Source organism: Rhinolophus sinicus, linkage group LG03 (genome assembly GCF_036562045.2).
Source record: "Rhinolophus sinicus isolate RSC01 linkage group LG03, ASM3656204v1, whole genome shotgun sequence".
NCBI lineage: Eukaryota > Metazoa > Chordata > Mammalia > Chiroptera > Rhinolophidae > Rhinolophus > Rhinolophus sinicus.
The window spans coordinates 145,123,569-145,137,501 of record NC_133753.1 but is presented as its reverse complement, the minus strand read 5'-3'; the positions used below and the strand labels follow the sequence as shown (position 1 = coordinate 145,137,501).

The following is a 13,933-nucleotide window of genomic DNA, read 5'->3' as shown; positions in this document are numbered from 1 at the left end:
AGACCAATTAAATCAGAATCTCTGGGGTGGGAGCCAGGCATCAGTATTTTTCATGGGTCCCTCGGTGAGTCTAATGTGCAGCCGAGGCTGAAAACCAGTGTTCTAGAATCATTACTGTCAGTGTCACCAGAGTACTTGTTAATAGTCAGACCTGGGTCCAAAATTAATTCTATTAAATCAGAATCTCGATGGATGAGCAACAAGAATCTGAATATTTGTCTGTACTACCAGATGATTCCTATATACACCGAGTTTGAGAACCTCTGGCTTGTAGAGATAAGGTGGCTCACATTGACCAGCAACAGGAGAATCTGAAATCCCGATTCACAGTCAGAAAACCTTTTGGGGTTAGAGACAACTCTATTTTGGAAGTCTTCTTAGAGGTCTTTATATTTAGCCTACAGTAGTTATACAGTTTGCAGGTGTCAGTGATAACTGCAGGTAAAGTTTCCACACAGTTTTGAAGTGCATATTGTATTAGGGCAAATTCATCCTCTAGTGAAAAAGCTACAATAAAGAGGCTGTTGAGCTAAAATTAGAAAGAGTAATTAAAAATAATAATAATAATTGCCTGTTTGAATTAAGGATGTTAAGAGAGGCTTTTTTATTTCTCTCTTTTAGTTTCAGGTGTACAAAGCAACATAATAGACAGTTACAGCTCTCACAACGTGATAACCCCCTCCCCACCCTGGCCAATCTACAATCTACTACCCTCTGACATCGTATATAGCAGTTACAATACCATTGACTACATTCCCTATTCTGTACACATCCTGTGGCTGTGTGTGTGTGTGTGTGTGTGTGTGTGTGTGTGTGTGTAATTATAGTTGACATTCAATGTTATTCTACTTCAGCTTCAGGTGTACAGCATAGTGGTCAGGCATCTACACCGTCTAGGAAGTGATCCCCCTGATAAGTCCAGTACTATCTGGCACCCTACATAATCTTTACATTATTACTATATTCCCCATACTGTATTTCATATCCTTCTGATTATATTGTGACTACCAATTTGTGTTTTCTAATGCCTTCACCTTTTCCCCTATCCCCACCCCTCGGCCATCTAGCAACCATCAGTTTTTTTCTCTATGTCAAGAAGGAATTCTGATAGAAAAGCATGAAGCTCCAAATTGGGCTGTCTCCCACACTACCACTCAAATATTTTCCTACAAAGCTATAATTAAAATGTTTTTAAAGGAAGGGAAATATTAAGGCCCAATGGGCCTCCACGTTATATTTAAAAATATTAGTCCATTAGGCATATCTAATCTGTTAAAATATGTAAAGTATGTTCTGAATCCTCTCATCTGATCCTAACAAATATCCTATTTAGAGAAGCAGGACAAAGGATCATTTAGTCCCATTTTAATAGACATGCTATTTTTAGAACATAACAGTGTACACTCCTCAGTGTTTGAATTGAATTGAATTGAACTGAATTATTGGATGAGAAAACTGAAGCACAGAACCATTAAGTGTGAACTGACCCTTCATCAATTGATCAATGTGGAGCTGCATCGAAAACCCAGGTCTAACCCAGAACTATTTCCCCTGCCCGCATGCTTCCTGCGGTATAATTTGGACATTAAAGGTCATTTGCAAGCCAGTAGTCCTCGAGCTTGGTGCACCTAAGGATCACATAGATGCTTTTAATTATACCCATGGTACCAACCAAAGATATTGATTCATTAGGGCTGAGGTGGGACCAGATTCTGTATGTTTAACACGTACCACCTACCAGAGAAAACATGTAATTGCCAAGTACATAATTAATTGAATTAGCACTGATTGTCAAAACAGCAAATATCATTGGATAACCCTGAGAAAAGTGAAATAATCTAAGTTATAAAAGTAAAACAACACATGGCCCCAATAAACATCTGTTAAATGTATGAATTCATTAATCTATAGTATAAAATTAAGACCAGATTGGTTTAGAAGAGTTAGTATAATATACAAAGAGGAAAGTTTTTTATTCTGTGTTTTTCTGATCAACTTTCTCAGTTGGAAAAGAGACTACAGAGCATATTATGCTGTGTGAATCTGATAAAACAGACCACTTTTTAAAGCAGTTATTTTTCTTCCAGGGCTATATGGGGACCTAGATCAGCTTTCCTTCCTCAAAGATGAGTTACCAAGAAAATGTGTTCTTAAAAGAATAGAAATCTGCAGAGCTGTTCGTAGGTAGGGAGGAATGCACAGAATGCCTTCCTTGGTAAGATGGGCAAAGCATCTGGGAATGAAGAAATGGTCCTTCCCTAGGGCATTAGATTTGTTACTAGGCAACAAATGAAATATGATTACTTCTAGTCAGCCCCAAATGCAGTTCCCAGCAGAAAACTGGTTGCTTAAAAATGCTTTTCAAAAGTCTAAACTCTAGACAATTTTGTGTTCAATTCAACCTATAATTTACATCTTTTAATTATATATACCCGCATACATAAATACACACATATATGTATATATGTGGATACATATATGTTTCACATTATTGTATGGAATTTTAAGAACATATCTATTTGGTAACTGTATATAAAAACCAATAGTAATCATTATTAGTCTTATAAAGTTATAAACTCATGCTATTTACATTACCAAAAAAAGTATATGTAATGGCTAAAACCCAAAACACTGACAATAAATGCTGGTGAGGCTACAGAACAACAGGAATTGTAACTCATTGCTGGTAAGTATGCAAAATGGCACAGCCATTGTGGAAGGAAGTTTGGCAAAAAGTGCACAAAATAAATGTACTAAAAAAACCCTAAATGTAGCTTTACCAAATGATTCAACAATCACACTCCTAGACATTTACTTAAATGAGCTGAAAACTTAGGTCCACACAAAAACCCGCACATGAAGGTTTATAGCAGCTTTATTCATAATTGCCCAAAATGGAAGCAACTAAAATGTTCAAAAAGTGAATGAATAAACAAACTGTGTACATCCATAAAATGGAATATTACTCAGCAATTAAAAAAAAGTATCAGGTCACAAAAAGATATGGAGGAAACTTAAATGCATATTGCTCAGTGAAAGAAGTTAATCTGAAAAGTCTACATACTATATAATTACCGCTACATGCTGTAGGATTCCAAGTATATGACATTCTGGAAAAGGCAAAACTATAGAGATAGTACAAAAAAACAACAACAGTGATTGTCAGGGGTTAAGGGGAGGGAGGAAGGAAGCAATACGCAGAGTATAGACTGTTAGGTCGGAGAAACTACTCTGGATCAGACTATGGTAGATAGAAGATATTATGCATTTTTCAAAACCTATGGAACTCTACAATATAAATAGTGAACCCTAATATAAATCTATGGACTTTAATAATAATGTATTAACATGGTTTTATCAATTATAACAAATATATCATCCAAATGCAAGGTGTTAATAATAGGCAAAACTATTAGGAAGAGAAATATATGGGAACGCTCTGCTTAATTTTTCTATAAGCTGAAAAATGTTCTAAAAACTAAAGTTTTGGACTAATTAGTTTAAAGCTAATTTTTAAAAAAAGTGTCGGTAATATTAATGCTGGCATAGGAAACATGTTTTCTAATTTGTAACATATTCACAAAAGTGTTAAACTATATCTATTAACTATGTATTTGTCATTCCTGTATCATGAAACTTAAAATTCTTTAACTATTTAGCTATATTCCAAGAGATATTTAATTCACAATCTGTTATACAGAACTAAATGAATAAGCCTCTCCCCTTGCTATGCGTGTCTGAAGAATTTTTTTTCAATTCTTTTCCCGAATGAAATGTTCATATTATATTTATACATCTCTCATTCCCATTGATTTTCAATAGTTTTGATTTGCAAAAGCCATAATAAATATTTTCCCTGCAATGTATTATTATGTAACTGAATGCAGAAGTTGCTACCTTAATCTATGAGATATTAGTTTTAGCTGCTGAAAGTCTTGGGCAGTATTTCTCAAACTTCTCTACGCATGAAAACTGACTGGGGATCATTTTGAAATACAGATTCAGAGCTAATTGGTTTGAGGTAGCACCTGAAAATCTGCGTTTCTAACAGTGCTGATATGTCACCACACTTTGAGTAGCTAGGTTCTAGAGCATATCTGGGCAATAAAACTGTCACCACTGTGAATAATATACCCAATATCTAGCAGTTTGTGCAAGGGATTGAAAGGACTGCTTTTGCTTTCTCCTACCTGGAAAAGCTCTCAGGCTTCCCAGCAGTTCTAACCCTGCCTTCCCAACGTATAATCCTTTTCAATGTCATCTATAAAGAGGATGACTTGGTAACCTTTGTACAGTAAGCAAGCTACCCATTTAGTCATAATATTCTCCTAGCTTGTGTGGAAAAAAAGATAATCTATTTCTAGTTCAGTTCCTCAATGTATATGTCTTCAGCTACAGAAAGTTCAAGTGACTGGTTCAAGGTCACTTAGCCAATAATTGTAAAGGTCAGGTCTCAAATCTGGGTCTCTCATTCCAAATTTAGTCCTCTTCTGTCCATTCTACCTTGTTTCTAATATCGATGCACTTTAGAGAATAGGGATCAGTTTGTTTCGACCACAAAATCTCAGTTCTGAACTGAAGTGCTTAGATTAGGGTTTCCCATTGCAATTTCTTATGAGGGATCAGGTACTGTAAAGGGGAGGGTTTCTTTGTGCTTCCAAATAAACCTTGAAGTTCAGCACAATTGTGTGGATTAGTGAGCTCATTTTAGTATGGTGTAAGGTATGAGAGTGAAGACCATGGAAAATGGGGACACAATCATTTCTTCTATTTCTCCAAACTTGGTGGTACTCTTGAAGGAATTCATAGCCAACCAATGAGTGGGAGTCAGAGGCCGGTAGCTATTTCCCAAATACCACCTATCTAGGGCAAACTCCCTTATAGAGGACAAACACATAATGACTTGACATCATCAATGGCACTTCTCAGTTATTAAAGATAACTGAAACTAAACATTTCTTCATAATAAGAAGAAATCAAGGCTCAGAGATGTGAAAATAATTTTGAATTGCTGTACAGATATTATTAGTTAGAACTTAGATTTAGGATTTTTCAATCTCTGGTTTAAGGACCAGCCCCAACTTTACACTTATATTAGCAATAGGCTAGGGTAGGAGGGTCAATGAATAAAAAATATGTAAGTGACGTTAGGGTCTACACATGCCTTCCAAACACTGTACTTCTAAGGATTTCTAACAGTAAGAATCTGCATTTGTATACTCTCACCCTCTCCCTCCTGGAGCCATGCAGTATAGGGAAGGAAAGTTGGAATGATATGACCTCAGGTGCAATTCCTGCCTCTGAACACTCGGCAACATCCCATTATGAAAATTCTGTTCTCACTTCAGGGGGTGGGGGGCTTCCTCTGTGGGTGTGCTGTGTGCAAGCAGGTCTGACTTAAGCCCAAATGGGATGGCCGGACTGTCAGCCTCTGGGCACTGCTCTGAAGGGAATCCTATTCCCTTCATGGGATTAAATGAATGTCAATTAAATGAAAGTCAATCAAGATTTTGGGCTCCCATCTCTGTGCTTCCAGGAAGGTGTTGAGATGTTCATGTGTGAAGAGAGAAAGCCTTGGCAACTCTGGGCCCAGCCTAAGAAAAATCAGTATCCTCTCAGTTCTTTGTTGGTGATCTGAGCTCTTAGGTACAATTACAAGCAGTTTGGGTGCCAGTTGTAAGGAGCACAAAAGCCGTTTGCACTTTAACAGGCTTCTACAGAAATTCCACAAACTCCTGGTGATGGAACCTCTTCAGAAAAGTGAAAAATGCCCTTGAAGTCTCAGAGCCAGGGAGCACACTATATTTTTCACTTGTGGTTGGAAATCTGGTTCTGGCATATCCAGCTTTGTCTATCTCGTTCCTAATAGCACGGTCTTAACCATCACTCTAGTATTCAGTCCTCTAAACCCCATCTTTCACACACCATGTGCCATTTCCTGTTCTCCTCCTTTTCATCAATATCTTATTCCTCCCTCAAGGCTCAGCTCATAAGTGGGAGCTATAAGAGCCTTCCCTGACAGCTCACTGTCCACAGTGGCTGCCCTGCTTGCTGAGCCCCTACAGCAGTTAAGGACCCACATCCCTCACTGGGCATTCATGTTGAGCCACACTTCTAAGAAGAAATCATCACACGTTGACATAATTTTGTTTAACTTCCCAGGATAGATAAAAATGGGGATAAAAGAGAGACGTGCAAATAACACACTTGTTGAATTTTCAAAGACGTCCATGCTAAAATGCCAACAGGTTAGGGAGGAGGCAACTGGCTTATAGATAGGGTGGGATGGGCAGCTTTCTTTTCTTTTCTAGGTATCATCTCTAAACCTGATCAACAGAATTATGTCTGGGAAGCTCGGTGGATGTAGCTTCAGGACAAGTGTGAAAGAAAGAGACAGGTATCCATTTAGCACAACATTTGCAAGTATGGCTGGACCATATTGAAAAAGGCAACAGAAGTCTGGCAGTGCCCATGTAATGAGGGGATTGAACACAGTCCGGGAGTCCTTGGCTGGGGAGGTGGTGCATTCAGTGGAGGGAGGCGGCAGCAGCCAGCTGGCAGGGATCTCTGCTATTCAAAGATTCTATTAGTCTACTACAAATAAGAAGGAGAATGACGTGTATACTGTGCAATCAATAAAAAGAACACAATGACCATGGATAACTTACTGTGCTGACAGTGAATCCCATTGAATCCTCGGGGACATTTACAAACATAGCCTATGAATGTGTCCCCTCGGTATGCTTCACTTATTTCACAGGTTCCTCCATTATGGCATGGATTAGGAATGCAGGGGCCTGAAAGACAGAAAAAATATTGCTACATAAAGCATACGCTTTAAAGCAGACATTGGATCAACATTTTGCAATTAACTGTTTCACAGAGAAAAGTGTTCTGAGTATTAGCAGTACAGGAAATGTACTGGTTGTGTGGACTCTGGGGACCAATGACTTGTGTTTAAATCCTGGTTTCACCACTTCCTAGACTTGTGGTCTTGGAGGATTTATTTCACTTCTCTGGGCCTCAGTCTCACATTCTGTTAAATGTCAGTAGTAATAGAATCTACATCAAAGGGCGATAACACACATAAAATGAATTCATACACAAAAAACACTCAGAACAGTGTCTGACATATACTGAGCACTCAAAATATGTGTGTATATATGTATATGTATATGTATATATACATATATGTGTGTGTGTGTTACTTCACCATCGTGACTGGTACCTGTGGCAGCCATTAGAAGTGTGGTGCTTGCTCTCTCTGGGAGAGAGCCAGCTGCCGCCCTGTGATGGTGTAGAGCTGGGCCAGCCTTTCCTGACCTGGGGCTTCTCTAATGCACACCCTTTATTCTGGGTGAGATTTTACTCTTGCTGAGATTTTTTCAAATGACATGGCAATCCGATGCTTTTTCTATGTAATCTCCCTTCTTTTATTTTCTCCCTTTAAAGTGACAGGCCATGTCATAGTTTATAGACTCATCCTACCTACTCTTTCTTGCTCTCTCCTTTCTCCATCACAGACATACCCCCACCATAAATCTTTTGCACCTTTAATTCTTTCTTAGAGTTGGCTTCCTGGAGGATGCTAATTGACTCAGAAAAAAATCCAGGATGGAGATTGTGAAGAAGGCAAGAGACAAGTTGAAGAAAGAAAAACTCTCCCTGGGAGATGAAGAAAGGCCAAGGAAAAAATACAGTATTTTTTCTAATTTTGTCTTTTTTTTAAAAAATTGGTGAGACTAGAACACATTCGTAAGTGAAAGAAAAAAAAAAATCACTGAAGAGAAAGTTAAGATATGCCTCTTAGAAAAAGAAAGCAAGAGTAATTAACATAAGTGTCTGACTTTATATGAATAGGTGAATTCAGAGTCCTGGAAGGAGATTAGTGAAAACAAAGAGAAAATGGTTTTAGCAGAGACTAGAAGGAAGGAGAAATTGTTGGGCACAAGAATAGTGATTACTTGAGGCAACCGGGCGGGCGCTCCACCTGGCAAGGCTACTGGAAGAGTGCAGTAGTTAGTGAATGGCAACTCAAGTTTGGGTCAAAGCCATTTAAAAACTTATGGAGAGAAAAGGAAATCCACCACCATCACTTTGAGCAGTGTACTAGGATGGCACCAACAGGAATCACTTAGGGGTTGAGCAACATTGTTCTGCATTGAGGCAAGACATTATCACTCTGTTCCTTCTTCCAGCAGCTATTTTTGACACAGTTTTTTCCAGCTACAGAATCAAATAAAGATATGCATGAAATAAGAAACAATGTGGGAACTCCATAGGACCTGGATCTTCACTTCTTGATAGGGCTGACTTTCAAGAAGTGAAAAGAAATCAATGTATCTGTGATTTTTCTCCAGATATCTCCATGCCAATTAAAAACAATACATTTCCTTAGGTAAGCAGTTTTGCACTGTGCAGTACATGTCAAATAAATTAACCAACAACTGCCTCTGAGGTGGTACATTACCAACGTTTGTTTGACACAGGAAGAATGTGCAATACCAATGATCAGCTTTGTGGCAATTGGTGTCATTTTCTTCTGTCACTAAAAGGTCAAACTGTGCTCCAGAGCACATCTCTCCTCTTTTTTCTCAGTTTGTACGTCTTCTCTCCTCTCAAATAAAGTAACAGTTGATGATGAATTACAATTTATAAATCCTTTTCACATAATCTAATTTATCCCTCATAGCAACTTGATGAGGTAGCTGTCATTACCATTCTCTTTCACGTTTTTAGAAAACTGAAGGTCAGAAAGATTAATGTTTCTCAAATAAACATTTACACGTGATGCATTAGGTCTCAAATTAAGAATCTGTGATTCTAAAATTGACAGTCCTTGGAGAACCAACTAATTGGGGAGGGGAGAATGAAATAAAAGTGACATCAGAGATTTGATTCATCAGTTCACTCCAAAATAATTTAAAAAAATGACAGATTTGTTTTTCATTAACTGGAAAGAGATAACTGCTGAAGAAAAAATAAATCTAAATAATCATGGTCAAAGAATTACAGAATTCCAAACAAATAAGAAGCCTTGGGTATCACCTTGTCCGAGTTTTCAATTTTGCAAATGAAGAAAAAAGCCTAATAAGAATTCAGTGATTCCCCCCTACCCCCACAAAAGAGCATCTAATATGAGAAAAATTGGGTTTAAGGAAATGTATCTCAGAGGAAAAAAATGTGTTAAAACAAAAAATGATTAAGCTATCCCTGACCCCCTCAAGAGAGTGATGTAATTTATATGAGAAAGAAAGTAAATCTTTTCCATCCTCCCTCCGACTTCCAGAGTTGGGTGAAAGAGGGATTAAAAAACAAACAAACAAAAACAACAACAACAACAACAAAAACCTTAACTAATAAGGCCTCTGCCAGTTCTTGGGAGCAGTTAAAGCCTTATTTCCAAGGAAGGTGGTCAATGCAAGTCACCGAAGGGCAAGGGGAGAGTATGAGCCTGGTTAGATGATGGTTTCCTCAGACCCAATTCCTCTCTAGAAAAGTAGAACTTGGTTAGTATCTGAGGATGAGTTAGTAGGTCTGCATAACAAAGGGAAGCACTTAGGCATGGATGGTGAGCACCCAGGGGAGAGACCCCAAAAGCAGAGCTGGAAGTAGATTTCAGGAAGACAGGGGTTCAAGCAGTGTGCTGTGAGTCTGGATTATGTGAAGAAAAGTAGCTAGTAAGAAACTGTGCACAAGGATAGTTCAGCATCCGCAAATCCATCAATGTGATACATCACATAAACAAAATAAAGGACAAAAATCATATAATTATATCAATTGATGCAGAAAAAGCATTTGACAAGATACAGCATCCATTTATGATTAAAACACTTAATAAAATAGGCATAGAAGGAAAATACCTTCACATAATAAAGGCCACATATGACAAACCCTCAGCTAATCTCATAATTAATGGTGAAAAAACGAAGCCCTTTGCTCTACGTTCAGAAACACAACAGGGCTGTCCCCTATCACCTCTGCTTTTCAACATAGTTTTGGAAGTCCTCTCCAGAGCAATCAGGCAAAAAAAATAAAATAAAAATAAAAAATATCCAAATTGGGAATGAAGAAGTTAAATTGTCACTCTTTGCAGATGACATGATGCTATATATAGAAAACCCTAAAGACTCCACCAAAAAGCTATTAGAAACAATCAACGAATACAGTAATGTGGCCAGCTACAAAATCAATGTACAAAAGTCCATAACATTCCTATATACTAACAATGAAATCTCAGAAAAAGAACTGAAAAAACAAAAAACAATTCCTTTTGCAATTGGAGCAAAAATAATAAAATACCTAGGAATAACTTTAACCAAGGATGTGAAAGACCTATATGCTGAAAACTATAAGACATTTTTAAAAGAAATTGAAGAAGACACAAAGAAATGGAAAAACATTCCGTGCTCATGGATTGGAAGAATCAACATAGTTAAAATGGCCATATTACCCAAAGCAATATACAGATTCAATGCAATCCCCATCAAAATCCCAATGGCATTTTTTAAAGAAATAGAACAAAAAAATCATCAGATTTGTTTGGAACCACAAAAGACCCCGAATAGCCAAAGCAATCTTAAGAAAAAAGAACAATACTGGAGGTATCACACTCTCTGACTTCAGCTTGTACTACAGGGCAACAATAATCCAAACAACATGATATTGGCAGAAAAACAGACACGTAGACCAATGGAATAGAATTAAGAACCCAGAAATAAAACCACATAAATGTGGACAGATATATTTTTGACAAAGAAGCAAAAAATATACAATGGAGAAAAGACAGCCTCTTCAATAAATGGTGCTGGGAGAACTGGAAAGCCACGTGCAAAAGATTGAAACTGGACTGCTTTCTGTCACCATGTACCAAAATTAATTCAAAATAGATCAAAGACTTAAGCATAAGACCTGAGACAATAAACTGCATAGAAGAAAACATAGGTATTAAACTTATGGACCTTGGGTTCAAAGAGCATTTTATGAATTTGACTCTAAACACAGGGAAGTAAAAGCTAAAATAAATGAATGGGACTATATCAAACGTAAAAGCTTCTGCGCAGCAAAAGAAACCATCGACAAAATAAAGAGGCAACCAACTGAATGGGAGAAGACTTTTGCAAACAGTGCCTCCGATAAGGGGCTAATATCCAAAATATACAAGGAACTCATGCAACTCAACAACAAAAAAGCAAACAACCCAATTGAAAAATGGGCAGAGGACCTGAAGAAACATTTCTCCAAAGAGGACATACAAATGGCAAATAGACATATGAAAAAAATGCTCAACATCACTAATCATCAGAGAAATGCAAATAAGAACCACAATGAGATATTACCTCACCCCAGTTAGAATGGCTATCATCAACAAGACAAATAGTAACAAGTGTTGGAGAGGCTGTGGAGAAAAAGGAACCCTCATACACTGTTGGTGGGAATGCAGATTGGTGCAGCCACTATGGAAGGCAGTGTGAAGCTTCCTGAAAAAATTACGAATAGAATTACCATATGACCCAGCAATCCCTCTCCTGGGTATCTACCCCAAAAATCTGAAAACATTTATACTTAAAGACACATGTGTTCCAATGTTCATTGCAGCTTTATTTACAGTGGTCAAGACATGGAAACAACCAAAATGTCCTTCAATAGATGAATGGATAAAGAAGTTGTGGTGTATATACACAATGGAATACTATTCGGCGGTAAGAAAAGATGAAATAGGACCATTTGTGACAACATGGAGGGATCTTGAGATTATAATGCTAAGTGAAATAAGTCAGGCAGAAAAAGCAGAGAACCATATGATTTCACTGATATGTGGTATATAAACCAAAAACAACAAAAGAACAAGACAAACAAATGAGAAACAAAAACTCATAGACACAGAGAATAGTTTAGTGGTTACCAGAGAGTAAGGGGGGTGGGGGGTGGGAGATGAGGGTAAAGGGTAACAAATATTTGGTGATGGAAGGAGGACTGATATTGGATGAGATTAACACAATGGGATTTATAGATGATGTAATCAGAATTGCACACCTGAAATCTATGTAACTTTACTAACAATTGTCACCCCAATAAACTTTAATTAAAAAAAAGAAAAAAAAGAAAAAGAAAGAAATTGTGAGGTCTAAAATTCAATTTATATTACTTACACAGCTGTTATGTGAGCTCTCTCTGCTGCAGTATCTAGGTTTACACTCAAGTTTGCTAGACACACAGACCTGTGTGTGGTGTTTGGGGCAATCAAAGGGAAAGGGCTGCACTACTCATCTGGCTCATTCTGGCAGAAGAAAATTGTTGCAGCACATAACATTCAAGGGATTCAAGAATCCAGTGGATACAGGAACCCAAAGACAGCTGACAGATGTATTTAAAGCCCTACACACTCTAGATATTTCCTGAGGGCAGAGGTGAAGCCTGTCCAGCAATCCTGGTGCAGCCTCTGGGATTCCCAAAAGATGTGAATGAGTTACAGAGTTGGAGCTCGTTTTATTTACAGTCCTAAGGACATCGTGACCTCAGCTGACACCTGGGTCTCAGAAAAAGATTACCTGTTACGGAGGTTGTGACTGCTGTTATCTTTCCTTCTCCAAGAAATTCACTCATATTCATTTAAAGGATGAGGATGAGGGAAAGCAAGTGGGATAAGGCTTTAACCTCTCTAGAGAGGCTTGTATGCAATATGAACTATACCTAGCATTCTTCATAATATATATGAAGAATAATACATATATTATATTATGTTATTATATTATTATATATTATTCATTATATATATATATTTAGTATGTCTAAATACTAACATATTTAGTATGTCATTGTGTTAGAGGCAAGAAAACAGCCTTGCTCAGAGAGGATAAGTAACATGTCTAACTCGAAAATCCAAGATTTTAACACACTATCTTACTACAAATCTATGTCCTTTCCATTAAGCCATTCTTCCTGCCATGTTGAAGAGCTGTATGTTAGTCTTGACAGATGCAAACAGAATCAGCATGAATTCACTAAGCACATTCCTATAAATTATAGAGGACTCCAAAACCTTCCTAAAAATATTCTGAGTATTTTCAGCAGAAGGGTCAGAGTACTTTAGATATGATAAATATAGATAGGCTCTGCTATGCTAACAGTACTCTAGTTCAACTATGTTTTGAAATCAACTGTCAATCCTGAGTATTTCCCCAACATTATTTTGTAATAATATATTTTGTATGCATAAATTGTTGTTTATACTGTGAAGATAAGAAAGAAATTGCCCCTGCTCAACATGCAGGCTTTTTATTCCTTTTTTTTTTTTGTCCCTAATAATCATACTGTGGACTGACATGATGCACCTTGTACAAACTCGGGTGGTTCTCACGATAGAGTATTGAAATGAGTGGTTACATGTCACTTCTCTCCGTTAGACCACATATTCTCTGTGGGAAGAATCACAGTGGGCACACAGTAGATGTTGGATACACTTTGGATAAGAAAGGGTAAGGCAATAATGAGTGATAACCATTATATCTTTTGTCCAAACCCCTTTCAAGTTCAGGTTTATAAGATATAAATATCTTTTGGCTTTGCAAGTAATTAGGATAGTTTCTGCAACTTTTCTACAGCTTTGAAGGTTCAAGTCCTTTAAACTTACAGTTAGGTTCCAATATTTTTGTCTGTAATACAATTTAAGCTTAAAGAGTATTACATCTGTAATAGTATTACAATTGTAAATACCAAGATCATTAGAATGTATACTATAGCATAATGATTACATGTATCTTAATTCTTCGCCAAATATATAGTCAATAAAAATGTAATATTGTATACTCTTAACAGTGTTTCAATCTCCTAATTTAACAATCCCTGTGTGCATAAAGACATTCACTTAAAGCAATTAAAAATATGAAATAATCAGAATACAAGTTAGTACATAAAGATAACATAATAAATG

The 13,933-nt window shown here is 37.1% G+C and overlaps 1 protein-coding gene across 1 annotated transcript in view; it reads right to left on the bottom strand.

Annotated features, from left to right (window-relative positions):
- The window catches only part of EDIL3 (EGF like repeats and discoidin domains 3), a 385,902-nt gene that overhangs the window by 192,661 nt on the left and 179,308 nt on the right, over positions 1–13,933 (bottom strand). The window contains exon 4 of the mRNA XM_019746385.2: positions 6,669–6,797. Within this exon, the coding sequence (XP_019601944.1) occupies positions 6,669–6,797 (129 nt within the window). The remainder of the gene's footprint in view (positions 1–6,668; positions 6,798–13,933) is intronic.